This window comes from Struthio camelus, chromosome 5, assembly GCF_040807025.1.
Source record: "Struthio camelus isolate bStrCam1 chromosome 5, bStrCam1.hap1, whole genome shotgun sequence".
NCBI lineage: Eukaryota > Metazoa > Chordata > Aves > Struthioniformes > Struthionidae > Struthio > Struthio camelus.
This window is the reverse complement of record NC_090946.1, coordinates 71,491,702-71,518,942: the sequence shown is the minus strand read 5'-3', so window position 1 is coordinate 71,518,942 and position 27,241 is coordinate 71,491,702. Positions and strand designations below refer to the sequence as shown.

At 55.0% G+C, this 27,241-nt stretch overlaps 1 protein-coding gene and 1 long non-coding RNA gene across 6 annotated transcripts in view; one reads left to right on the top strand and one right to left on the bottom strand.

Moving 5' to 3' along the window:
* Positions 1–22,770, bottom strand: part of LOC104144464 (uncharacterized) — a 55,803-nt gene extending 33,033 nt beyond the window's left edge. For 4 of the 5 annotated variants that reach the window (XR_011141657.1, XR_011141658.1, XR_011141659.1 and 1 more), the window contains exon 1: positions 20,862–22,770. This is a non-coding gene — a long non-coding RNA (uncharacterized lncRNA). Of the gene's footprint in view, positions 1–18,533; positions 18,977–19,444; positions 19,949–20,861 lie in introns of those variants that run through there. The other variant, XR_011141661.1, reaches the window with a different exon arrangement.
* Positions 22,771–25,437: 2,667 nt separating this feature from the next.
* On the top strand, positions 25,438–26,961 carry ANKRD9 (ankyrin repeat domain 9). Its single transcript, XM_068947095.1, has 2 exons — positions 25,438–25,524; positions 25,711–26,961. The coding sequence occupies exon 2, from the start codon at positions 25,781–25,783 to the stop codon at positions 26,657–26,659; it is 879 nt and encodes a 292-aa protein (XP_068803196.1). The 5' UTR covers positions 25,438–25,524; positions 25,711–25,780; the 3' UTR covers positions 26,660–26,961.
* The last annotated feature ends 280 nt before the right edge of the window (positions 26,962–27,241 follow it).

The following is a 27,241-nucleotide window of genomic DNA, read 5'->3' as shown; positions in this document are numbered from 1 at the left end:
ACGGGCTCCCTGCCACACTGCCAAAACTGCCCTGGCCCCACCACGAGCACAGGCTGGCTGTGACACCCAGAGACGTCGCCTGCGGACAAGTCTTCCTCCAGCCTCCGCTGCAGCCCCCCAGAGACTCGCCACCTTGGCAGTTTCTGACCCTGAACAATTCTGATTTTGAGGTTTTTTCCATACCAGAGGACTGCAGGAAGGACTGCCAAAACAGCTAGGAAAAATAGCAAAGGGGCGTAAAGGGCTGCTGACATCAGCAAAATGCATTTTCTCAGCAAAGCTTGATGCACATTAATGTTTTTTTTTTCAAGTGCATAGGGAAGGGGGAAAACTAGGAAAGATGCTCGGGCACTAAGGGGGCCGTGGGAAGCACTGAGGCCTCACACCAGCGCAGCTCTGCCTTGCAGCCAGCCTTGACTGTGGCCACCCAGCACTGCCAGGACCCGCATCAGGGCACGTGGACCCCCAGCCCACAGGCATCACACAGGCCCCCCCAAACTCTGCTCCTCCACCCTCCAAAACATTTTCGAGCCCCACTGGCCCCCGGCCTGGCTCCTATGCACCCTAGGGAGGTGGGATTGCACCCTTCAAAGGGAGAAGCGGGTACCCATCAGGAGCTGCTCAGCCACTGACTGAGACCCACCCCCCAGCAGCCAGCTTAATAGAAACAAACTCCCTCCAGTCCAAACCCCCAGGCTGCACCCAGACATTGACAACACCGTTAAAGAACAGTGCCCAAGGTGGCATCCCCATGCTGGGGTCCCCACATCAGGCTCTTTGGCTTCTAGGTGCCCCCTATCGTAAGTGTTAACAGCCAGCAGCAAGCACCTGAAGGACAGAGTGTGGCAGCTGTAGGTCATTGAGCCTTTTTTCTGTCTGAAGGAAAGTTTTAAGCACCCGCTTGCTAAGGCTTCCACGTGGGATTTAGCAATCTGTGGTGGCTGATGGTGCATGAGGGGCTGGGGTTGGTGAGCCCCATTGGACGTGAATCCGCACCTGTCCCGCAGGCCCAGGGCTCCGCTAAGCGCAGCGGGGAGAAATTGCACTGACTTGCACCCATACCACCTCTTATTCCTCTGTCAGTTTTTTTCAAGAGGTTTTAATATTTGCTGGCCCTCTATATGCCATTTGTTTAACGGGGAGCTTCCTATGAACGCTGTTTTCAGCATTTTCTGATGTGTTCCCCTACACTTAAAGATAACATCAGGCTTAAATCATCCGGTGTAAAAATTAGAAGTGTTCTTAAAAACAACGTGCTTGAGAGTGTCTTTTGATTTCTTTGTTTTCCTTAAGCCTTTCTAGGGCAAAATTATAAGCTAGAAACTGAGAGCTAGAATAAAATGTAAAATAAAATAGAAGCTAAGATTTGAATGTAGCAACAGGAATCCAGGCTGCAGGGCTCTAAAGGAATCCTTGAATAGCTGAGACCCAGAATGGCATTGCAAGAACCAGCCGTGCTGAAATTATTCGTCTCCCTCTTCTTACACGGGAGGTGGGAATCCACATTGCAGAGTGCTGCACGTGACGTAAGCACCCAATGGGAACTGAACAAGAAAAGCTCAGCCCTGAAGATCTGGCTTGTTGAGAATAAGTAACTGAAAATCAGGTGTCTGCTGATTCAGTTTGTGACGGGCTCTGCCATCACTTACCGGATTTCCGTCTCTGTTTGTACCTTTGCCCTCTGGAGCACTGCAAAGAGCTCTCTGTCCTTTTCCTGGAGAGGGAACGATGTTTTATTTTCACAATAACTGCTTCAGCAAAGTGCTGTTTTACAGCAGAGGGTGGCTGTTTTCCTTAAGTTTCCTCTTCCAGCCTCTCTCGTCGTTTCACAAGGGACAGAGAAGGTAATAGGTACAAGGGGGAAAAGCCAGCAGGATTCTGGAAGCTGTTCGTTACCCGCGTACAAGGCTCTGCCATTGAAAGCTGCGGAAACATTGCTAACTTCAAGCATAAGCTCATCCTAAGACACAGCTGTCTCCTTGATTCAGTGGTGTAGAGGAAACAGGGGCAAGTAAAATGAGATCGGTGTCGTAGAAAAAAGCAGATCCGACTTCACAGCAGTGCCAGGGAAGCAACTGTCCAGACGCCTTTGTTCGCTTTCAGCTGCTAAGGCATATCCTGCACTCAGCTGGGAGAAACGAGGGGGATTTCCCCCCAAAAGCTTTTGATAGCGTTTGTTCTCCGGTCCTGTTGATACCCCCAATAGCCAAGGACTACCGGCCTTCCTCCTCGTAGCGGTGTTTCCAAGCACAGGGCCGTTTGTGCAGGTTACACAGGGGTGTGGGACCACGGGAGCTGGAGAGCAGGTCTTTCTTTCCGGATGAACCTTTCCCAGCATAACAACAGGATAACAACATGAAAAAAAAAAAACACAATTAAAGGCTGAGGGCCATTAAGTATGAGTCATGCATCCTCCAGCAGCCTCTGCACAAGGGGACCAAACTTTAGGAAACTCCAGCTACCCTTGACTGCCGGTAGCCTAATAACCTCCAAACCAGTATCACAAGAGCTTAGCGCAGGAATCACATCTTGCCATGAAGCTTACGATGATTCTCTAATGGAGTACCTTGGCCACAAGGAGCAGTTCCCAGCCATGTAATAATCTCACTAGCGGCTTGTTTCGTGTAACATGGGTCCTGCTGGGGAAAGCCTTTGCTAGAGAAGGAATCACAGAATCACAGAATCGTTTAGGTTGGAAGGGACCTCTGGAGATCATCTAGTCCAACCTCCCTGCTCAAGCAGGCTCCTCTAGAGCATATTGCCCAGGATCACATCCAGACGGCTTTTGAATATCTCCAGCGAAGGAGACTCCACTACCTCTCCGGGCAACCTGTTCCAGTGCTCTGTCACCCTCACAGTGAAGGAGTTTTTTCTCAGGTTCGGATGGAACTTGCTGTGGTTCAGTTTCTGCCCATTGCCCCTTGTCCTGTTGCTGGGCACCACGGAGAAGAGATTGGCCTCATCCTCTCAGCAACCCCCCTTCAGATACTTGTACACATTGATGAGATCGCCTCCCAGTCTTCTCTTCTCCAGGCTGAACAGGCCCAGCTCTTGCAGTCTTTCTTCAGAGGAGAGGTGTCCAGGAAGCCTGACACTAGGTAGCACGGGTACTTGCAGCCTGGTTTTGAGGCATATCCTTTTATTTCTGAGATTGTCACTGAACTGTGTTTGTGCTTCATTAATACTATCTGCTCCAAGCAGCCTTCAGGGTACAAAGCATGTTTATTGGAAGGTCCTCAGCTATCCAATACAAACTATGAAATCTAATGGGATAAAATAAAACAGCACTAATGAATGTGGCGCTCCTATTTGTGATGTTATCCTATTTGGAAAGACTGAATTAAATCCAGGGGTGAAAAAATGTTGATTTCACTCCTGATTTAGCACTTTAAAGACTACCATGGGATTACACAATGCAAACGTGTTGTTAGCAAATTAGTTGGCTTTAGGCACTTCACCAGCTTGATAAGTGGTTGGATTGCTAAGGCTACATTTTGCTCTTAGTTATGCTCAGCTTTTGGGTAGCTCCATATGAGATCAGGTGTCTGATGTGCTTTGCAGCAGGAGGGCATAATTTCACCCTCCTACTTCTGGGTGGTTGGGGCCATAAGTGCTCTTCTCTCCCCCCATGTCAAGCCACAGAGGTCTAGGCAAGGGCATTTCACCACCATTGGTGAAGACCATCTCCAGACAGGACACGAGGTCCTAACACACCACTGGAGACAAGATGCTTGCTTTGCATTTTCTTTCTCTTTCTTTACGCTTTTTCTCCTCTTGCCCTTTCTCTCTACAGAACGTCCCCCCAGCACCAAGAATAAACTAATACTGGAGAAGAGCATCACACCAGACTGCAAATGTTGCCAGGCCTTGTCCTGACATAATTCTCATGTGAGTGACTAGAACCTCAGCTCCCTAAAAAGCTATCTGCTTTACTATAGCCCCAGAGTCATTAAAATGAGGGCACCCCATTATTTTTTCTCATATAGAAAAAATAATACTTTCTCAGTCCTGTTTCTGATATTTTTTCCTTATTTCAGACTTTTCAAAAAGTCAGGAGAGTACCCAGAAGTGATACTTGCTTCTCGAGTCAAGCATGACCTCTGCAGGGGGTGATGGCGGTGATTGTCCTGCCCTGAGCAGGGAGATGGAGTCACAGCTCTGATAAAGTCTTTCTCAATGCCAGTTGCTGTCTCTGGCCCAGGCAAGAGTTGCATTTTTAGCAGATATTGGCTGAGATATTTAAAGCTGGCAGATCCACGCCCAGCCACCATTCACTTTGGCTGCTACTCTTGCCACAGCAGCACCAATTTGTCACCCAAAAGTATCTTCTCGTTTGTGGGGTCGGGGAACCTCCCGTGAGCATGGACTGGCTCCTGATGCCACCAGTGACAGCGGCCTGAAAGGATGGGGTGAGCACAGAGGCCTCTGCCCCATCTTAGGTCCTCCTAGCACCAACACGGCAAACAGTTTTGACAGGAACGGTGGGTCTTGCTCCTGATCTACGGCAGCGCGAGTCTCCGGGCTGAGCCATCGGACTGCCAGGTGCAGATGTTACTTGTATCCAATACCACTGACAGCCCCGAGTATCGTCGAATTCTTGCTTCTTTCTGAAAAGCAGCATCATGGCCCAGAGCGCTTCATCCAGAATCTGCAGGAGTTGTTGCCCTCTATACACATGTCGTCATTTCTCCCTCCCACACTGCCCCTAGGCTGAACATTTTAGCTCAAGTGCTCTTGTGCTTTTGTGTTTTGGGTCAGAGACGCCACTGCATTACAAAGCCCAGATCCCCAGTCACCCCAGCTGCTGGCAGCAGCCAGATCAGGTCCACAATTTGCTTTGAGCATCTCAGCAGGCCTCTGTATGGCCTGTCACAACCCTAGCTCCAAAAAGAAGGCTAAATCTGGGGGCAGTTTCAATCCAGAAACAAAACACTTCTACTTTAGAATGAGTCAGTAGCTACAGAGTGCGTGCACACTGGTGTGAGTGTATGTGTGCTTGCATCACAGGCACGCACATTTGTATACATTCCTTAACACACTTTCATTTTTAACTAAAGTTAAAATCTAACTTAGATCACCAGAAAAAAAAGTTCATACTAGTCCAGTTTTTCATAGGCAAAAGCACAGCTCAAGCTGACATCATGGTCTGCTTTTGCTCAGTTCTGTTCCCAGCAAATAGCATTTTGGATCACGAATGACCTCCTTTAGTGAAACTGCAGAGAGCCTGCCCATGCCATAGGCAAATTCCAGGCCTCGACTGAATGGGCGTAATTCACATTCAAATCAGCTGGAATTAAGCCAACTTATTCCAGGACCAGCCTTAATCCTGCAGATCTGCTCCTGAGCTTTGTTCTCAGCCTGTCACTTTAATGAGCACACGCACTCAGCGTTTTGGAATAGAAGTGAAAAGAGGACTGATCTGGGTATGCCGTTCAATCATAAAGCTTTAAGTTTAACAGAACCAAAATCACTCACCGATTTATGGATTCCCAGCCTGATGAGGCCTGTGACAACCAGGAGAATATATATTTATCCCAGAAATGCAAACATAGGAAGTTACTGATAGATGAGTTTAAAAGCATCCCTGAGACTGGGTAAGGTCTCACTATCCAGCAACATTTTGCTGTATCCAATATACAGTTTTGCTATAGCCACTGCTGGGACCGTAACTCCGTACGCCGCTACAATGCGCCTGCCGCGTTCAGTAGGGGGGACCTCCTCAGCCCTGCCATGCTGCGGGCCGTGGGAAGGAGCCCCGTGGAGCCTCTGCAGCTTCAGCCTTGGGGCTGGCTCTGGCTCCCCCAAAGGGGCAGCAACATTTCACCTCCCCGCAGGCATTTGCAGAGCAAATGGGTGCCAGAGCCAGCGCAGGGCACCGCTGCGGGAGGACTACCTTTTCTGCTCACCAGCTCCACTATTTCCATATTCGCTTGGGATGCAGCCTCTGATTCCTCCTCTTCCTGGAGGGAGGCTGCAAGAAAGCCTGGATACCTCCCCCTGGTTTAACAGCTAGGGTAGACCTGGGAGCAAGGGCACCCAGTGAAGGATGCTCCTGCTCCAGGGGCAAGGACGAAGGAGGATCCAGGGCCACTCTTTAGCGCAAGGAACAGAAACGCTATGAACCGTAGGCACAAAAAAAATTGCTTTCTGGCTCTGAAATATCTGTTATGCAAATAGATGAGGCCACCGAACTCTACTTTGGGCTCATAGGCGCCCCTGGCACATCCCACTGCTCCAGAGCCCGAGTGCCCAGGAGGAGCTGGCGCGGCCCCGGCAGCTCCTCCAAGCTCCCACACCCGGGGCTCGGCGGTCAGTGTGGCCGTTTACTGAGCTGCCTGAAAGGAGAGCAGGAAAGGGTTGAGAATCACAGGTTAAGGCCCGAAGTGCTGCCAGCCACCCTGTCCTTTTCCAGAGACCTTTCTCAAGCCCCCGCTTTTGCTCTGTAAAGGCAGGTGTTCGTCTGGCAGAGAGCAGGCTGGGGTCCCCCCTGCACAAAAAGGGGTTTTGCAGCTTGCTGATCCCTGGTCTGCATGCTTGGTTCCTGGGTTTGGCAGGGCACCGAGCACCTATGGCTAAAGTGTTATTTAAAGCCAAATACATAACATGAGTGAACAATTTTATCTAGATTTTTCTCTCGACATCGGCGAGTTTCCAAGGCAGAACTTTTCTGAATAGGTTAAAATACAGGTAGTGCGTGAGCTGTCTCACATCTGCTGCATTCCTATCCTTTACTAAGGTCATCTGACATCCCGTTATAAAGCTCTATTTCTATAAGGTCATTCCACTATAAAGTTTTGTTTCCGATGGTTTAAAATTCATTACAGATTTATAAGAAATCACATCTTTACCTCAGGAGAGAGGTTTTTTTTTTTTTATATTAGCATTTAATAAGCCACTCGGAATATGAACAGACTCTGTTTTAGGATTTTGTTCATTGTTATGGTGTTTCTCCCCATTTATTTTACAGGCTCTGGGGAATGGAGGCTAAAAACAAGAGCTTATAAGAGGTTATAAAAGAGAGAACGATGGTATTTTTTGCTGCAGTTTGAACAGCCAGGTTGGGGAAAAAAAAACAGCAATGCTTTTTATTCACATCTTTTCCAACAATTTTCAGCCAATGATAGAAATAAAAAGATATGCTCACCCCCCCAGCCTGAACAGTCCTTGCTCAGCTTGAGCTCAGCATCGTGTTCCTTAGCGCTAGACTCGTACACCCCACCCTCACTGCATTACCTAAGCTGCTTTTCGGATGAACTGCCCGGAAAGACACCCGACACTGCACACACAGCTGTGAAGACGCGCACACCCAGCGCTAGCAAACAGAGCTCCGTGGAAGGGCAGCCAGCGTCCAACCACGCGATGGCGTAGCGCTGCTTCCCCTGGAGCTGTGCCTTGGCCAGCGCACACCACGCATGGTGCTGCTCAGTGCTGCTCTGCTTTCTCCTCGGCAGTCGGCGTGTGGCCCCACACCCCGTCCACTACATGCTGCTCACGCTCTGCTTGGAGGAGAGACCTATCTCTTTTCTCCCAGGGTTTTCTCTGGAGCGTCTTGCTAAAACGCAGCCAAGCCCTCCCCAAGCATTACAGCTTCTGTTTTAACAACAGCCCAAGGAGGTGAGGGACTGGTGCCACTTTGCTTTACAGGCTGGGCCACTCAAAGGTGGACAGCCCAACAGTCGTTGGTTTCTGGGGCCCAAGTAAGTGGAAAGCCCCAAGACATGAGTTTTCAGGGTTCTTGGCGCTGTTAAGCCCTCTGTTATGTTCAAAACCGCTCCTACTGACTTCTGTCAAAGCTAACAGCACTTGACGCCTCTGTAAATGAAACTTTCAGGTCTTCAGCAAGCATCCAGTGAATGAAGAAAACATATTTAATGGCCACTTGCAGTCCAACACCCCAGAGAGACTCCATGTGGTCTGGACACAGACACGTCCTCATCCTCCCGCCAGGTCCACCCCGCCTTGGCTTCCTGCCTCCTCCATGATGGGTGGCCTGAATCCCGCAGGCAGCACCACAGGCATCCTGCAGGCCAGCACTGCCGCTCCAACCGTAGCCGCAAACCAATGCCGGGCAGACTCTGCTTGTGCACAGGGAAAGCAGGTCCTGAGGGCAACAAGATGTTGGCGGTCATGGTGGTGGCTTTCCCAAAGCACATGCAGGAGGACAGCAGATTCAGCTGCTGAGATCTGCAATAAACCGGAGGCCCCCCATGAGCAGAGCAGGGTAACTACCCAGGGAGCCAAAAGCTCCAACTCTGTCCATGCAGTTGCTTACACATCCCACGTGGCATCGCTTCTGGCCCCTGGTTTTACAGCAAACTTCTTAAAACAAGAGAAAACAGCTAGTGAATAATTCATTGTGAACCTTCCTGTTTGTGCTCAAGCCTCTTTGCTTGTTTGCAGGCAGGGTTATCTGTACCACGAAGAGCCATTCCCCTAACCCTGCTGGGAACAAAGGCTCCCTTTTTGTGGCTGTTTATCCAAAGTACATAGAGAGGGACGCTGGAGGAGGTGGTAGAAGGACAACAGCCTGCAGAGATCCCAGCAAGGTCACCGCTGGCGGGAGCTGAGGTGCTCCGAGCGAGGAGGGCTCGGGACTCGCAGCTGCAATCCCACATTTACCTGCCAGCCCTGTTCCTCTCGCCTTCTCCCAGCTTACTGACGATAACCACCCTTCCACCCATGCGAGATAGACTACTTCTAAACTTGGAAATGAAACCGAAATTGTGGAGATTAAACAAGGCAGCAAATGAACTAGCACAGTGGGGAAAGAAGGCTCCAGGCACAGTTTGCAGGGTGAACAGCAGGGCTTGGCCCTGCACTACGGGACGGGGACAGGAACGGACACCCAACGGGAACTGGGATGGTGAGCTATGCCAAAAGCCTGAGCAGAAATATCACGCCTCTTTGAAAGGTGGCACCTCTTGGCTCCCACCAGGTTCATGTCTGCACCCTCAGTCTGGAGTCTGGTGGAGAAACAAAATCAGCTCTGGGCCATCGTTCCTGAAAAGGTGGCCAAACCCTAGCCCAAATCGCAAAGTTCCTACCAGAAAAGCCGCAGCAACGTGCGGAGTGTGACAAAGACACCTTGTCAGCTCCGTGCTCCCTCCCAACACGCTCTTCCCAGCTGGGAGCTCAGGAAGAGAGCTTCACGAGTTTGCCTGCTGGTTCTGAAGGCAAAGCAATACATAGATGCGAAATAGCTGCAGTTACTGGCTAGCTCTAAAGGGATCCGCACCAGTCCTTTCCTGTCTGATTGGGCAGTATAGCGGCACTATAAATGCTTTATGCATCCAGGACTCCTGGTGGCTGTTACTTTATCTTCTGGTGACAGCATCTTACAGTAGGATTTCTGATAAGAGCCCAAGCCACAGCTTCGTCAGCGAAGCGGGGTTCGAACCCAAACTCAGCTCCCAATCCCAGTCGCACAGCCAGCCTCTCTTTCGGCGGTTCAAACCTCTACCGTAAAAAAAATGAAACCAGCTCCTTGGTGTGCCGACAGCCCCACTGAGCTCAGAGCTTCAAGGCGTACACGCTAGCTGGCCTGAAGGTGCTTGTAACACATTTTCATCCTACGCTGGCCAAGAGTGGGCCTGAGAGACATTTGCAAATACGAGAACCCGTTCTGGAGAGCGCTTTCTGGGTAAATGTTCTCAGAAAGGACAAGACGTTCCCTAAGAAAGGACTGCCAGCCGTGATAACTATTCTGCTCGCTTTGCACTGAAGACCGCAGCCCATCGGGCAGCGAGCCAGTGACAGCTTAAATTATTTTACTTTCAACTCATCCTGAATCGGTAGAAAGTTATTTTCCCTAATGCACCTCCCGTCCCTTAATTCACATGTCCGTCAGTCAGTGACACCCCGCCACGTTTCTTGGTTGCAGCTTGCAGTGCTTGAGCCTCCGTCGGAGTCCGGCTCGGGGACTGTCTCTCTGACATGTCTTTAGGCATAGGAAAAATGGCTTTTCCCAGCCAGCCGGCCGAGTTAGCCCGCAGCACAGTCACAAACCGGGCAGAGGTTTTGCAAGCGTTCATAAGAGAACTGCACTATAAAGCTATTTCCCTTGACGTCCTCTTCCAGCCATGGAGAAGTTTCCGGCGGGAGCGAGCCGAGCGCGGCCCCACGGCGGCGCGGGGTCGCAGGAGCGCCGCCGCTGCCCCTTTGTGAGGCTGGGAGTGCGCGGGAAGGGGGGCACCCAGCCTTGCAGCGCACCCCGCTCTGTCCAAGCCGGCCCCTGAGCGAAAGGCTGCAGCAACAGCTGTTTTTTAGGGCCCCCGCTGCCTGCTAATGCGCCTTTTTGTGAGCTGCGCAGATACAGCAGGAAGGCGAATATTGGGCCATTTCTAACAGACCTTATGCTAATCCACCAAAGAGCAGTTTAAACCATACATGGACACTTAATAGAGTGGGAGAGACAGCAGTGAACATGACATTTAATTATGGGAAAGAAAAACGAAGCCTTTTACCCTGCATTTGGCATTCTCCCAACACACAGAGTTAATTGTTAGGAGGGTATATTAGAAGGCAATGAAGGAGAAGATTGAAAACCCTGATTATGCCAAGGTCCTGAAAATGCTGAATTTATTGAATTTCACATGAGAAAACCCAGGCTGTGCCATGCCGAAGGCTGTGCCAGCAGCCAGCTGAGAGCTGCGGGGATCTGCACGTGCCTGTTGGGCACCCCGACCGCCTCCCCTTCGGGAGCCCCTGCCCACTGCTGGCCAAGCCCCAGCGCATCCCCAGAGTGGGGCCCCTCGATATGCTGGGAGTAGACACCCCTGAAGCATGGGGCAGGCCCCGATGCAGGCAACTCACAAAGCCAGCCTGTTCTTCAGGAGCTCAGTTTGCCTTCAGAAAAGAGTCTGAAAAGGTAAAGCTGCAACGGGCACTTCAGGTGTGACCTCTGTGCAATAGATTCGGCTGCATTTGTCTGAATTTGGCAAGAGTCTGAGACAAAAGCGGCTCAAATCTCCTCTTGAAACCGGGTGACCGTTTAGCCCCATCCTGGGGCAAGGCATCCCCAGGGCGCAAGCCTTGTGTTGGGTACGAGCCCCCGAACGGCAGCATTATTTTCCTGAAGGGCGAAGGCTCAGTGCAAAAGCAGGGGGAGATGCCCGAGCGCGCATGGCGAGAGCGGCCACCCCTCAGGCCATCTGCCACAGCAGAAAGGAGAGGTTTGAGCACACCTTCCCTGCTGGCACCACAAATAATCATTCATGGTCCAACGCGGGGAACTTTAAATAAAAGGAATGGAAAAACTAACTGGGAGTCAATTGCCCTCCTACCTACAGGTGCTAGATCCAGCAGTCTAGACCCATCCAGAAGCTCTTTCTAACACGTGCAGTACTAAAGCGTCTGTCTAAAAGGAACTTGGCGGGGGAAAGACTTTCCATTTTGCAGCCGGCACCAGCTACAACATGTGCCGAGTGCGCCGGTCTCAGCAGTGTGCTCCGGAGGGCGCAGCGGTTCCTTGCCGGGCAGCTCATTCGCGCAGGGTGGTTGGCGGGTGAGGGACAAAACTGCGGCTGCAGCTGACCTGTGCCGCAGGGGCTGTAACAGACACCTCTAACGAGTCTCCCCAGGGCATCTTCCAGCTGGTTCTCGGGAGGGAGAAAAGTGCTAATAATTGTGGACTCCCTTATGCCCTTAACAATCCCGCTCCGGGTTTGATAAAGTCGGCAGCTTTTTTCTTTTTTTCTTTTTTTTTTTTCTTTTTTTGAACGTGAAAAGCTACACCAATAAATGAAGTCTTGTTCATGTTATACCTGCAGTAGCTTCAGATTTACTGCAGGGGGTAACCTTTGGCTGCTGATACGCTTGTTCCTGCAGCAATGCAACTTCTAAGAGACATCAAAAGCCAGCTTCAGCAGAAGGACTGTCAGCCTCAAAAGGAAAACTCTGGTGGCAGGAACACTGGTGGTTCGTACGGTGGTCCCAACTATTAAAGCAAGCCGCTGGTTTTCCAAAGAGTTTGAGAGCATGAGCTGTAAATATCCAAAAAAAAAAACCCCAACAAAAGACAGAAGGAGAATCCCACATTTTGGGTAGCGTGGTTAACAGGAGCATTTTACTTCTCTCAGATCTCGTGATTTTTTCGTGCCTGACTCATGGCAAGCCCCAGCCTGGCAGGTTTTCACCTGCGTGAGGCATGATCACCTCCAGGGAGAGACCGATGTCACCTGAGATACTCAAAGCGCCCATCTGAATTTGCCTTAGACAAGCAGAGAGAGGCCAACGCTGCAGTGAGGGAAGTCTAGTGGAAAATATTATTTTCTAGCTCCTAGCAAAGTACTGTAACTCAGAGAGAATTTAAAAGACTAACGCAACGGAGCAAGCGACGCGTTGCGCTCCCCGCGGGAGGCGAAGAAGGCATCCCTGCTCAGAGAGCGCGCTGCGCATACTCAGCTTTGAAGCCAACCCCAGCACCTTCGACGGGAGCTCATTTCAGTTAATTCCCGAGTTGGAGCCCCGAGACGCTCGGCGTCTCTGCTCCGCGGGGCCACCAGCGGCCGCCCTTGCCCCCGAGCGGGCCCCAGGGAGCTGCGTGCTGCAGGACCGGGGCCTGAGGGATGCCGAAGCACCCGCGCGGCTCCAGGCGCCGGGCCCCTCGCGGCACTTGGGGCAAGCTGGCTGCCCCCAGGGACAGGCTGCTGCCTGCCGGCTCGCGCAGCGCCTAGCGCGCGGGAAACGCGGTGGTTCGGGTGACGGGGTCGGGGCGAAACGCTGCTGAGCCGACAAAAAAGTGGGCCGTGGCTCCGTCTCTCCCCGGGGCAGGCGAGAGCTCTGCGGCCCAGGCTGAGCCCTGCGGAGGACTTAGGAGCAACCGGAGTTAAGGACTTCATTACCCTGTGGCGCGAGCGCGGGACGAGAGGCGACGGCCTCCCTGGAGAGGGTCCGAAACGCTCAGCTCCGGCCCGGGTGGCGCGAGCGCCCCGAAACGCGCGGGGCAGGAGCTCGCCGGAGCAGGCTGCGGGAGGGCTCGGGGTCGCCGGCGCCCGCGCCGCCTCCCGGGCCGGCTGCCGGGGCTCCCGCTGGCCCCTCCGGACCCCTCCTGAGGCCCGCGGGCGGCAGAAGGACTCCTCGAGGGAGAAGAGCTCGCGCGCACGCCGCCTAGGGAGGCCGCTGTCTGCACAGACGGGGAAGACTCGCAGCACCTAGGTGAATAACTCAGCTGGGCTCTGCGTTTGGTGTGGATTTTTTTGGTTTTTTTTTGGAATGACTCAAGAAAAAATTAACTGGAACATGTACGAAACGTAAAAACTTGATTTAAACGCTTCCCACCACTCTTGCAAGACTTGGCCCTCGTCATGAGCCTTCTTGGCGAAGCCGTTTCATTGCTCTAAGCGCCCCAAACGTCTTCTGCTGAAGGGCACGTGGAGGAAGGGGCTGGCTGACCTTTCGCGAGGCGGCTTGTTCCTCGGGGGCAGTTTCCCCCCGCCGCTTGGCAATGCCCCAGGAGCCCTAGCAATAATCCCCTCCTGGGTCGCGCCTGCCCTCGGCCACCTCTGATTTTCAGGAAACATGTCAGCGCGGAACTGGAGCCCAAGGGCCGGGGACAGCGACGTGAGCCCACAGCTGCAGTCGGCTCGAGCGCGCGGAAACCGAGGTTAGAATACGTGTGAGCTAAAGACGGCGCGTAAGGGCAGGAGAGCAGGCGCAGGGCTTCGCGCGGCTCGCCGCCTCCGGAGCTGTCTGTCTGCAACCTGCAGCGACAGCTGGTCCTCAGATCACCACCGCCAGCGTCCTTAACTCAGCGAAGCCAGAGGAGACCGCTGCGGGTAAGGAACGCGGAAGATAGTCAGGACGGCGTAGGCTGGCGGCGGAAAAAACAGATAAACACACACAAGCCTCATTGCAAAAGAATGGGGAAGAACTACCCAAAAATAAAAAATAAAAATAAAAAAAACCCCCCGCAGAACAAAGCCACCAAGTCTGTGATACTTTGAAAGGAGTGCAAAAGTCCGGCGGAGGCCTGACAGCCCTGCCTGTGCGAGGAGCGTATTTTCCCTTCGCGCACGCCGCACATAGAGGACGGTTGCAGTTCATTAGCAGCCGCGCTGTTGCACAGCTCCTGTGGGGCCCCCAACGCATCCCCGGCCTTAAAAGCAGCAGAGCTTTGTCATGCTGGTGCCTCAGCTTCTCTGCCCCCCCTCCAAAAATGTTTGTTTGTAAGCGGGCAACGACTAAGAGGCCTGGGCAGGAAAGGAGGGAGTGTAGCCGCCAGCGTCGGGCAGCTCTCGGCCACGGAGCCAGCGGGACCCGCCGGCGGCGGGAGGGACGTGGGCTGGGCTCGCCACGTTCGCAGCCCACCCCAGGTATCGGGGCGCCGAGATCCTGGCACCGCTGCCAAGCCCCGCTGCCCTCCCCACCGTGCCGGGGTCAGGATTGAGTACAGATCTCCGCTCTGTTGGAACGAGCTTCCCGCCGGCGTTGGCGGGCGCTGCAGGAGACGCCGCCGCACCCGCCTTCAGCTGCCGACCGGCAGCACCCCGAGAGCTCAGGCCTCCCCCCCGGCTCTGAGCAACCGTGTCCGCCTGCCTGTTACAGCAGGAACGTGGTACCGGACAGGCAGCACGGGGCCGGCAGCCCCGCGGCACCGCCACGGGTCAGCTGCCGCCGCCGCCAGCTGGGAAAATGCCCAAAGGAGCCCAAGGCCCTGCCTGGGCCCCAGTGCCGCTATATTAAAAAAAACCCCTTCATTTTCTACCAACAAAAATGCTCGTCAGCCGTGGCTGCTGCTTGGCCCGGTCCGGGCATCCCAGCTGGAAGCGGCCGAGCGGCGGGATCGGGTTGCAGGGCAGCAGCAGCGGCCGGGAGCGGAGCGGCCAGCACCCCGCTCGCTCCCCCGGGGCCCAGGCGTTCCTCTGGCGGCAGCGAGCGAGCCGACCTTTCTGACGTGTTGACCAGCTAAGCTCAGTTGTTTCTCGGTCTCCCTATTTATACCAGTCTCGCTATTTATACCTCTTTGTTTTTGTCACACGTTTGATCTCCTCTTCACCTTACATAAGCTTTTTAGCTCTTTTTTATACCTATCTTCCAGGCTGGAGGTCTAGAAAACAAATAGTGATCGTCATAAAATGCTGGCAATACCTGGAAACATAAACACCTACGTTTTCCCAAAATGCATATGCAGGAGCGCAGGAACAGTGTGGCAACGGTGACAGCATGCCGTCATTCCTCCAGCGCTTACTAGGCAATGAAAAGATATGCTCACAGAAAAATCTCATCAGGCAGTTACATCGACTTCAGCAACACTTCAGAATGCAGAACTGCATAAAATCGTTTTAGTGCCAAACTGCATAGGTAAAAGATATCGCCACCTTGATTTTAGAAGTCTTGACATAGCCAAAATCATACTGTTGCCTCTACATAGAGGATAGATACTGATTTAGAAGAAAAAGACAACCAAAAAAACCCTGCTCTGAACTTTCCGCAGCCTAAGATCCTGACTATACTTGGATTTGAGAATTTCATTAGAAGATAATCACAGAGAAACCAGCAATATTATGGAGACCCAATCATCAGACCCGAGTGGTTTTCTTGCGGGCAAAATAGGTTCTGACAGTGTTAGAAGACTTCTGAATATTTTTTTTACAACATCAAAGGGAAAGAAAGAATCTTTTCGAATGCCACTTCACAGCGAAAAGGCTTTGGGCTGATAAACCAATTTTTTCTGGAAAAAAAAAAAAACAGTTTTCCTATTATAATGTAAATGGCAGATGAACATCTACCTACTGAGCCTGCAGCTCCTGTTAGAGTTAGCTGCTGGAAAGCAGCCTCTTTGCGGTGAAGCAAGCCCGTGAAAGAGCTGCCCTCTTTCCTCATCCCGGCTTGTTATTTCGACAGACCTCGCGGCAGCCAAGAGCTGACAGAATGAACAAATGGGAATCAAAATAATTCCTCAAAGATATGCAAAGCACTAGCCATTTTTTTACGGGCCTGCTTGGCCGTATATCTATCACGTTTTACAATTCCAGTGGGGGAGGGATTTATACAGCTAAAACAGATCAAATACAACTCTTGGATAAGCATTATGATATATGTACCTATTTTTAAATAAAGGGATCTTGACTGCTTTGCTTTTTACAGGGTGGGAGTAGTTAGCCCAGCGATGAGCTACCAGGTCTGAACCAGCTCGTGCTCAACGGCAGTACTTTTTGCAGGCTGTGCACAACGGTGCGCACCACCAAAATTCAGCATCGACTAAGCAGAGGTGAACTTGAATTGCTCAGGCCCCCTGACCTGGTTAGGTCATTTCTGAGTCACAGAACCCAGCTCACATCCTGGTTATAAATGTCCTGGGGGAAAAAAAAAAAAAAAAAACAGCCTTGTTACAGTAAAGCTCACTGAGCGAAGCGCGCTGCAGCAACCTGAGCAGTCCCACCACCGTGCTGCCGTGCTGGGAACGTTTCTCTCCACCTCCGTCCGAAGCGGCTCCTTTCCCCGAGCCTCAGCTAGCAAACGGGTTCTGCACAGCCCTGACAAACACGGTCCTCTCCAGAAACTGGGAGGCTGAGGACGTACCCCGTATCCCGACACGGGCGTTTGCTCCATGCAGAGCCACCTCTGCACCCAGCTGCACCCAGCTGCACCCAGCACCGTCCGCCGGCAGGGGAGCGCAGCTGTGCTAGAGCAGTTCTGGGGGGCCCTCGAGTCCCCTCAGCCGCAAGGTTCATTCAAGCCAAGTAAAGCACAGTATAAACAGAGGATCCTGCTCGTCTTGGAAGGGGCGGACAGCAAGCGGTAGGTTCGGCTTCCCTGAATAGCGCGTGGATCCGGTAAGGCCAGGCTCGCTTTAGCTAGCAAGGACAACGCTCGTGTTAAACTGTTGCCCTCAGGAAGCAAGCAGGTGCCCCTTCGCGGCCAGAAACAGGGGCGGACGAGCCCGGGCACTGATTACCAGCAACGCAGGCTCTGCTTCGCCAGAAACACTGCCGGAAAACACAGTTTTCACCCTCTGCCTTCCTTGAGTCTTTCAAAACAGCAAATTTTTAATAATCACAAATACAAAGAAGAGCAGATGCTTTTGTAATGAGTCTAGGTGTGTTCATGATCTACGACGCAGAAAACAGACAACTTGTTGGTTCGTTACCTACAGGTGTTTTCTTTGGGAACTAGAGGGCAACAAATCCACACTGAGTTCAGTTAGGCGCTTGCTCAGAACAGCCCCCAGCGGGGAAGGCGTCTCATTCTCTAACTGGACCATTTTTCTAACCTCTTCATATTATTGATCTTTTCTTTTTTTCGGTTGTGGAGAAAGAAATGCCAAGCGTGATGTCAGCAGAAAGTGTTACATGGCACAACTACTCTTTCCAAAACGTGGAGCACTGAAGGCCACCCGAAGCCCTGGCTGGATAGTGCAGCACGTTATCATGATAACAGAGACCAGCTACAGCATGGACAGACACTGGGGACGAGAGCGGCTAGAGGCTGACCCTCGTGAGCCCTGGGTTTTACCTATGCCAAGGCCAGGCTGCTATATCATTGTGATAAGTGTAATCCTGTTAGGCAAACACATCAAACAAATAGCCATTCGTGATTGCAGACCTTGTCTAGGCAAACCTAACCCCAGGTTAAAAATGTGCTGAGTGCACAGTCCTGGCACGCTGTGGGCTGGCGGAGGGATTTGCGGGGGTCTCTGGTACGACAGGACCCTGCGGGAGGCGCTCTCCGAGGCTCAGCCGTATGCCTGGGAGCGTGCAAAAACAGAGCGCGTTCGCTCTCTTTCCCCTTCACTTCTTGTGCAGAAGAGGACAGATGACTCTCGTGTCAGGCTGTTTTGCTTCTATATTTATGCCCTGCCTTAGGCTCACAATGTTCAGCTCAGATGCAATCCAGTCTGGTCGTATTAATACATCTGGGATAATATTTTTAACAACTAACATCAAGCTGAAGGCTACAATCATCCGCAGGCGCTAGGAGCTCTCTGACCCCTCTCATCTGCTCGCTTATAAAACAGAAAGTTTCCCAGAAAGGTACCCTTTCCCGTCTTGTCTTTTAAGGGACACTTGTCAGCTTCCCTGTGATATACTACACCAAATTTAATCTCTGCTGTAGCTATGGGAGTTTCTGTAGATGTCAGAAAGGATGCTGGTGGCTCATTTATTAGAGATGCCAAAATCAAGGCTTAAGGAGGGGTGGAGTGCAAACCCCGCCAAAATAAATAGGATGCTGGTGTTGATCTATGACCATCCCTGAGGGCTTGCAATATAGCCACAGCCAAGGGACTGGCTTCTAATTTGGTTGGCAAGTGAGAGCACTGATTCGGCAAATCCCTCTCCTTATCGCAAATGTCCTGGCTGCCACCCCAGGACAGGGGACAGCGGCCCAGAAGGGGCCGTTTCCTCTGGCCGCCAGATCACTGCATGGGAGCCCGACCTTTGCTGGCCGGCACTCAGCGGCCCACTGCTCTTGGCCTAAATTCGTAGAGGCCATGGAGCCTCACCCCCTCATTGCTCCAATACGCAGAGGCTGGACTTACCACCTTGCTGCCCACGTCATTTCTGCCGGAACACTTTTCTGCACCCTCTGTCAAGGAACCAGAATTAAAAACAAGTTTCAAAGCCTAAATATTGTGTTAGTCCACTATTGGGCGCTGACAGACTCAACATTTCCATGGTACCAATTTAGCCATTTATTCGGCCTCCCATCAACCAGGATTGACATTTGGGAGCAGTCGAACATCACATGAAGTACTTTTGTATGCAGACCACAGGGCGGAAAGCACAGTTCATTTGAATTCCAGCATTACTGTATCAGGTACTTGATCCCAGCCCTGGTGGAGAGATTTCCTTTCCAAAATGAAGTGTTTCATAGCTTTTCTTGGGTTCCCAAGCGTCATCTGGGATGCAAATTTTTGGAACAGTGTCGTATGAGCTCAGCAGCAGCCAGGAAGCAGAGGAAACAAGAGAAGGCTTGTTCGCTTCACTCTTTCCAAAGCAGATTTTCTTTCCTGCTGTGGGTCAGGAAGGAGCTGACCCTATAATACAGCAGAGAAAGCAAACCAGCAGGGTTATGGGCAGTTCAGGCTCAATGCACGATGATGATTCATACAAAGTCAGGAGAGAAGCGAGAGCGACTGTAATACAAAATCGAGGAGGAAGAAGAGATGGGTGCGGAGAGAGAGAAAGAGTGTGGGTGTGAGCAGTAAGAACAGGTTTCAGGGCCACGATGCCTCGCCTGAACAGAGTAATGTTGTCCGATGGGTTCAGCGAGGGACTTGGAGCCAGGCGCTGTGCCCCAACCCAGATCACCACTGACTCACTGTGTGATCTTCAGCAGCCTCGTTTCTCAAATGGAAAATTTTTCCCATTTCCCAATGTCTTTTTTTCCAAAGGGATTTGAGCTTCTGAGATGAAAGGCAAGAGTTTTTTTATAATAGCCCCTTGCCAATCCATGCCCCCGGACTAAGGAGGGAGGCATAGCAGCCTCACCGAGGCATACGCACCTTGTGAGTGTTTTATGGTTTTTATGGGGACGCTTTCCTCTCCGTACCCACACGTGTGTGTAGCATGTATAAAATGTGTGCCGGCCTCCTCGCTGCCCAGGGGAGACATGGGCCCTGGGAAAGCATTGCACATCGCTTCCTGCTAGAGCAGCGCGTTGCTGGAGAGCCGCAGCCCTGCGGGTCCCGGTGCAGGGGGAGGATCCCGCGCCCCGGGAAGTCATCCTTGGCTGCCGGCCCAAGCCCTCATGCCGGAAGCTGGCAAAGGCCCCGCTGCGGCTGCGTATGTCCCCAGCCGATTGCTGCGGAGATGGTGCAAAGAGGGGACGAGCTCCTCAGGTGGGGAAGCAGCAGCAGCAGAGGAAATGAAACAGAAAGGTTTCCAGCACAAATGTTTATCCGAGCCTTCCACGAGGTGTCAGCAACAGCGATTATTCACCACCTCCAAGCACATCAGCCTAGGGCTGTCATCCGCCTCTTCGTCTGATTCACAGTCACACTGCAGGCCTTTCCAAGAGGAGGAGAAGTCCCATCTAGTGACTGGCAGCGTCTGACTTTTCGTCATCAAACGACCAGACTCCGCTGCTGCCTAAGGACAGCAGAGCAGAGGCGTCCCCACACAGGAGCAGGGCCCCGAAGACCAGAACGACATATTTGCCTATAGAAGATTATCCCCGACCTAAAGCAGTTATGGTCTAAAATGCAGTGCTCAAAGCAGCATTACCGCACCCATTCGACATAAGGGATGCTGGAGGCACAGTGCGAGTCAACCGTTTGCTCAGGGGTTAACAACGCACCCGCGGCGGGAGGCAAACGCATGCATTCCCATCCAGCGCCTCTGCTACAAAACCCTTATTCTCCTTGCTTGTTATTTCTCTCTCAAGATGTTTAATTTTAGCTAAATGGGACATCAGGCGCTTCCGCCTGACTTGTTTATAAAGACTCCAGAGCTGGAGGCTAAAAGCAAACTTGCGGCTCCGACGCTCCGGAGCTCTCCGGATTTGGGGGCTGTTATCCAAACTCTGCTGAACTTTGGTCCTGAGCCTGCTTTCTGGAGAGGTGACCGGCAAATGCTCCGAGTCAAACCCTCACAAAAAGCCATTGCAGGGGCTGGAGTAAACCCCATATCTCTCAGCCCTTTTCAGAAGTGAAGGATGCGCTAATTGCCCTTCTTTCATCCCATGCTCAAAGCCAATGCTAAACATTAACTGTGTTCAACATGGTAATTTATACTGCCGATTTTCATATCGCTTTTAATTAAGTCCACAGCCATGTCCATTAAGCTACCAGTCAATATGATGCTGCCCTCAATTTAATGAAAACCTCAGAAAACAAAGGACATCTATTACAAGAAACAGCAGAGCTTTTCCCTCCGTTCCATTATGTGGACGGGGTTTCGTTAGCATTAAGCAGGTATTACCTGGTCACCGGCTGAAGAAACGAAAGGACCAACCTTCTGCAGAAAAAGGAGCTCCGAGAAGACACGTCACGAGGCAACGAAGAGTCGCGTTACCCAGGCTCGGCTGCACTGACAGTAATCGCTGTCATGTGCCAAGGAGCCTGCGATAAGCCCTCTCATAGTCAGATAAGTAATAAGATCAAGTTACTTAATTCAAAGTGATTAAAACCAGGCTGGACTGAAAACAAACAAGTCATGTCCCTGGCTTTGTGCGTAAAATATATGCCATAACAAAATTCAAACCTCTCCAGGATTTCATGTTTTGTCGTTAGCGCCGGGCACACGCTGAACAGTTTATTGGGCAAACGTAACCCTTTTTCTCCGGTGCAGTGAAGTCAGCAGACAGGCTGCCTTTTCTGCAGATATGCACGTGTTTCAAGCGGATTTGACAAATACATGTTGCAAACCGGAGCGAGCCTCTGGGTGACCCGCCGGCCGCTCGCTGCGAGCCCTCCAGGACGGCGAGCGCCCCGGCCCGTTTCGAAGCCGCCGCTGGCCCCCGAAGCCCGCCGCGATAGCTGGTCCCCCACCCTCCGTAAGAAAGCTTGACCGGAGTAAGCGAGTCCTGCTCCCTCTCTGCAGAATTCCCTAGGCAAAAGCAAATCTGGTTTGGAAATTAAACTAATCCCTTGTCTTTGGGCTCAAACGCAACTCGGCTTATCCGAGCATTTGCGGGAAATGAGTAGAAAGGGATGGCAACCCCGCTGCCCCGCTGTCACCACGCCGAGTATTTGAATCGACCGCAACGTCCTGGCAGCGGCGGGGAAAGGGTTCGGCAGGGCGCGCTCGGCCGGGCCGCAGCGCGAGAGGCTGCCGGGAGCCGCGGCCGTCGGCAGCGGCAGCGAGGCACAGGCGGGCGAGCCGGCTCGGCACACAAGCTCAAAACACGGGCTATCAAATTAGCCCTTTATAAACCATTTATTTTGACCCCAAGATTCAGTACAAATTACCCAGCGCGTGAAGTTATAGGATGCGACCGAAATGCAGGTGCCCCGCAGTTAGCAGGAAGGGGAGGAGGTAGCTGCCTTCGATGAATTTTCATCTGGAAGCGGACCTGAACGACTGAAGAGGATTTCCTGCGCCCCGGCGGGATGCCCGGTGCCGTGGAGGAGCTGCGGGGACCCTCCGCTGCCCAAAGCCGGCCGCAATCCCCTAAGGCAGAGCAGGTCGCGTCGCGGCTCCTCGGCGGGCGGTTCGGCGAGCCTGGCGAACACAAGGCAGCGTGATTTAAGCCTCGGTTTCCTGCGCTCAACAAAAGGAGCAGTTGTTCCTCTCCAGCTTTTTTTCCCCCTTCGGGGTGGGAGGAGGGTTAGCTACACGGAGGGCTTCCTGCCCTGCGCTTCAAACCGGCTGGCGGGCAGAGCCCCAAGGAAATCGGATGTTTGGTCACCCGCCTGCTATCCTATCCCCCCCCTTCCCCGTCCCAAGGGTACGCGCGCGCACATCCGCAACGCTGGCAAGAGCAGACCACAGCACCCACGCCAAACGGGCCGCGCAAACGGGGCGACCGCCTTGAACGCACCCGCAGCGGGTCAGGAAGGAGCAGATCCCACCCCGTGCCGCTAAAAAGGGGGTCGGGGTCGTTCCCCCCCCCCGCCCCCCGCCAGCGCTGCAACCCTTCCTGCGCTAGTCCGCGGCTCGAGCCCGGCCGGAAGGACGGCAGGCGAAGGTCGCCGTCTGGGAGACGACGGAGAGCCCGGCGTTAGGCGGCAAGCACGTGCAGGGGCGCGTGCGGGAGCCCGCGGGCTGGCACCCGCCCGGGCACCGGGGACAAAGTGAGCTCAAGGGCAGCGCCAGCTTCCTCCGAGAGCCCGGCGGCACGGAGGGGACGGGCCGAGAGCCGCCGGGACCCCACACACCCCAGGCCCCACACACCCCAGGCCCCACACACCCCAGGACCCCACACACCCCAGGCCCCACACACCCCAGACCCCACACACCCCAGGACCCCACACACCCCAGGCCCCACACACCCCAGACCCCACACACCCCAGGCCCCACACAGCCCAGGCCCCACACACCCCAGACCCCACACAGCCCAGGACCCCACACACCCCAGGACCCCACACAGCCCAGGCCCCACACACCCCAGGACCCCACACACCCCAGGACCCCACACACCCCAGGCCCCACACACCCCAGACCCCACACACCCCAGGCCCCACACAGCCCAGGCCCCACACACCCCAGACCCCACACAGCCCAGGACCCCACACACCCCAGGCCCCACACACCCCAGGACCCCACACACCCCAGGCCCCACACACCCCAGACCCCACACACCCCAGGCCCCACACAGCCCAGGCCCCACACACCCCAGACCCCACACAGCCCAGGACCCCACACACCCCAGGCCCCACACACCCCAGACCCCACACACCCCAGACCCCACACACCCCAGGACCCCACACACCCCAGGCCCCACACACCCCAGACCCCACACACCCCAGGCCCCACACAGCCCAGGCCCCACACACCCCAGACCCCACACAGCCCAGGACCCCACACACCCCAGGACCCCACACAGCCCAGGCCCCACACACCCCAGACCCCACACACCCCAGGCCCCACACAGCCCAGGCCCCACACACCCCAGACCCCACACACCCCAGGACCCCACACCCCAGGACCCCACACACCCCAGGACCCCACACACCCCAGGCCCCACACACCCCAGACCCCACACACCCCAGGCCCCACACAGCCCAGGCCCCACACACCCCAGACCCCACACAGCCCAGGACCCCACACACCCCAGGACCCCACACAGCCCAGGCCCCACACACCCCAGGACCCCACACACCCCAGGACCCCACACACCCCAGGCCCCACACACCCCAGGACCCCACACACCCCAGGCCCCACACAGCCCAGGCCCCACACACCCCAGACCCCACACACCCCAGGACCCCACACACCCCAGGCCCCACACACCCCAGACCCCACACACCCCAGGACCCCACACAGCCCAGGCCCCACACACCCCAGGACCCCACACCCCAGGATCCCACACACCCCAGGCCCCACAACCCAGACCCCATACACCCCAGGAGCCCAGACCCCACACCCCAGGACCCCACACCCCAGGACCCCATACACCCCAGGCCCCACTCACCCCAGACCCCACACCCGACCCCATACACCCCAGACCCCACACCCCAGACCCTACACACATGAGTTCCCACACACCCCAGGACCCCACACCCCAGGACCCCACACACCCCAGACCCCACACACCCCAGGACCCCACACACCCCAGACCCCACACACCCCAGGCCCCACACACCCCAGGACCCCACACACCCCAGACCCCACACACCCCAGGACCCCATACACCCCAGACCCCACACACATCAGATCCCATACACCCCAGACCCCACACACCCCAGGATCCCATACACCCCAGGACCCCACACACCCCAGACCCCACACACCCCTAACCCCACACACCTCAGGATCCCACACCCCAGACCCCACATACCCCAAGACCCCACACCCCAGGACCCCACACACCCCTAACCCCACACACCCCAGACCCCACACACCCCAGACCCCACACAGCCCAGGCCCCCACACACCCAGACCCTATACACCCCAGGACCCCACACACCCCAGACCCCACACACCCCAGACCCCACACACCCCAAGACCCCACACACCCCAGACCCCACACACCCCAGACCCCACACAGCCCAGGCCCCCACACACCCAGACCCTATACACCCCAGGCCCCACACACCCCAGACCCCACACACCCCAGACCCCACACCCCAGACCCCACACACCCCAGACCCCACACACCCCAGACCCCATACACCTCAGGATCCCACACCTCAGGACCCCACACACCCCAGACCCCACACACCCCAGACCCCACACACCCCAGACCCCATACACCTCAGGATCCCACACCTCAGGACCCCACACACCCCAGACCCCACACAGCCCAGGCCCCCACACACCCAGACCCTATACACCCCAGACCCCACACACCCCAGGCCCCACACACCCCAGACCCCACACACCCCAAGACCCCACACACCCCAGACCCCACACACCCCAAGACCCCACACACCCCTAACCCCATACACCCCAGGACCCCACACACCCCAGACCCCACACACCCCAGGACCCCACACACCCCAGACCCCACACGCCCCAAGACCCCACACCCCGGGACCCCACACACCCCAGACCCCTACCCCAGCCTCCCCAGCGCAGGCAGCCGGCGGCGGGCGCGGCCGCCCCCCGCAGCAGAGGCCCCGCCCCCGCCCCCCCCAGCGCGGTGGCCCCGCCCCCCCGCCGCGACATCTCGGGGACTCCGCGCCGCCAGCCAAGTTTCTTGGAACTTTGCCTCCCGTGACGCACACAATGGTGCAGGGCCCCGTCCTCCCGCCGCAGCCAATGGGCAGCGGGGGGAGCCCGGGCGGCCGCCAATCCGCGGCGGCTGGACAGTTCCCCGGTCCTGACCGACCTTCACCGCCCGGGGCGGGGGGTGGGGATAAAAGGCCCCGGCGGCGGCGCCGCGCTCCGGCCCCTTCCCCGCGCCGGGCACCGCCGCCGCCGCACCGGGCAGCGGCGCCTCCCGTGCGGCCGCCGGCGGCATCGCAGCGCGAGCGGCGAGGTGAGCGCGGGGCGGGCGGGCGGGGGAGCCGGGCCGAAGGCGTCCCCGTGCACCGCGGCAGGGAGGTGCCGTGCCGCGCGGCGGGGTGCCCCGTGCAGCGGCGCCGCCGAGCCGAGCCGGGCAGGGCAGGGCAGCCCCCCCCTCCCCGCCGGCGGCGCAGCGATTAACGCCCTTGCGCTCCCGCAGGTCCCGAGGCCGATGCGGCCGGTGGGCGGCCAGGCGGGAGGAGGCCCCCGGCGGAGCCGCGCCGCCCGCCATGCCCTGGAGCGTGCGGTGGGTCGGCGGCCGCGGCGCCCAGTCGCAGAAGCAGTGCAAGAAATCCTCCTTCGCCTTCTACCAGGCGGTGAGGGACCTGCTGCCCGCCTGGCTGCTGGAGGACATGCGGACCATGGAGGTCTTCCACTGGGAGGACGGGGGGAAGGTGAGCGTGTACTCGCCCTCCGAGGCCCTGCTCTACGCGCTGGTGCACGACCACCAGCCCTACGCCCAGCACCTGCTCAGTAAGTTCCCCCAGGGCGCCCTGGCCGTGCCCAGCCAGAGCTTCAGCTGCTGCCAGTCGTCGGCCCCGCACCTGGCCATGGCCGTCCGCTACAACCGGGTCCGCATCCTCTTCCGAATCCTCAAGGCCATCCGGGACTTCCCGGCCAGCGACAGAGCCGCCCACCTGGACCGCAGGGGCTGCAGCCGCGTCGAGGGCGGCAAGACGGCCTTGCACGTGGCCTGCGAACTGGTGAGACCCGAGTGCTTGCTCCTGCTGCTCGGGCACGGCGCGTCGCCCTGCCTGCACGACTCTTCCGGAAATACGCCCCTCGACACCCTGCTGCAGCAGATCGCCCAAACGCCGGCCGTTAATATGCGTGCCAAGCTCCTCTGCCTCGACTGCCTCTTCTTCTTCGTGCCTCAAGACCTGCAGTTCCCGATGAAACAACAGCTGTTGGACAATCGGCAACGGTGGCAGGACCTCTTAGGGGAGAACCGGTTCCAGTGCCTGGTGGGCTTGGCCCCCCCATCGCTTTTTGTCAGAGCCATGCGCGTTTTAATCAGGACCATTTCGCCTGAGCAGTTCCCGGAGGCTCTGGACGATCTGCCTCTGCCGCATTTTCTAAAGCCTTTGGACTTGAAACTGGAGAGCTAGGGGGTTTGTACCAGAGCCTCCCGCTCACAGGACAGAAATAGACTATTGTGCTAAAACTGTATCGGTACACAGAGCTGCTAATGCAGCAGCAAAGAGCCTGTTTTAATTAGAACTGTGTTTTTTAAAGGAATGGTATCTGGCACTTTACAATATATTTTATTTAAAGATTCTTGTGGTGAGGTGTGGTCAACACTGCATTTTATAGAAAAACATTATATGGCATGTACAATTGAGGGTGTGTGGGAGAATGTATTTGTAAATGCATCTAAATAAACCAGTGGCAGATATGATCAAAATACAAATCAAGCAGCTGAAAAATCTGAAATGGTATATGCCTTGAAAAAGTGTGCATGTTGGGGGGGGGGGGTAATGTATCTTTTAGTTAGGATTTCCCTGTTACATAAGCTTAGCAGTCCTGGAACAGGATGACTCCTTTTTTACAGCTCTCCTAATACATCTTGGCAGGGAGGCAGGTTTTTTTTAAAGGCACAGATGAAAACTTCCTAATCTTGTACACAAAACCAAAGAGAAGCCAGATACTATTAAAATCTCCCTAAACAAGCCTGGCAGAGATATGCAGCT

Coding starts and splice junctions, on each gene's coding strand:
- ANKRD9 (XM_068947095.1), top strand. CDS start 25,781: ATGCCCTGGAGCGTGCGGTGGGTCGGCGGCCGCGGCGCCCAGTCGCAG.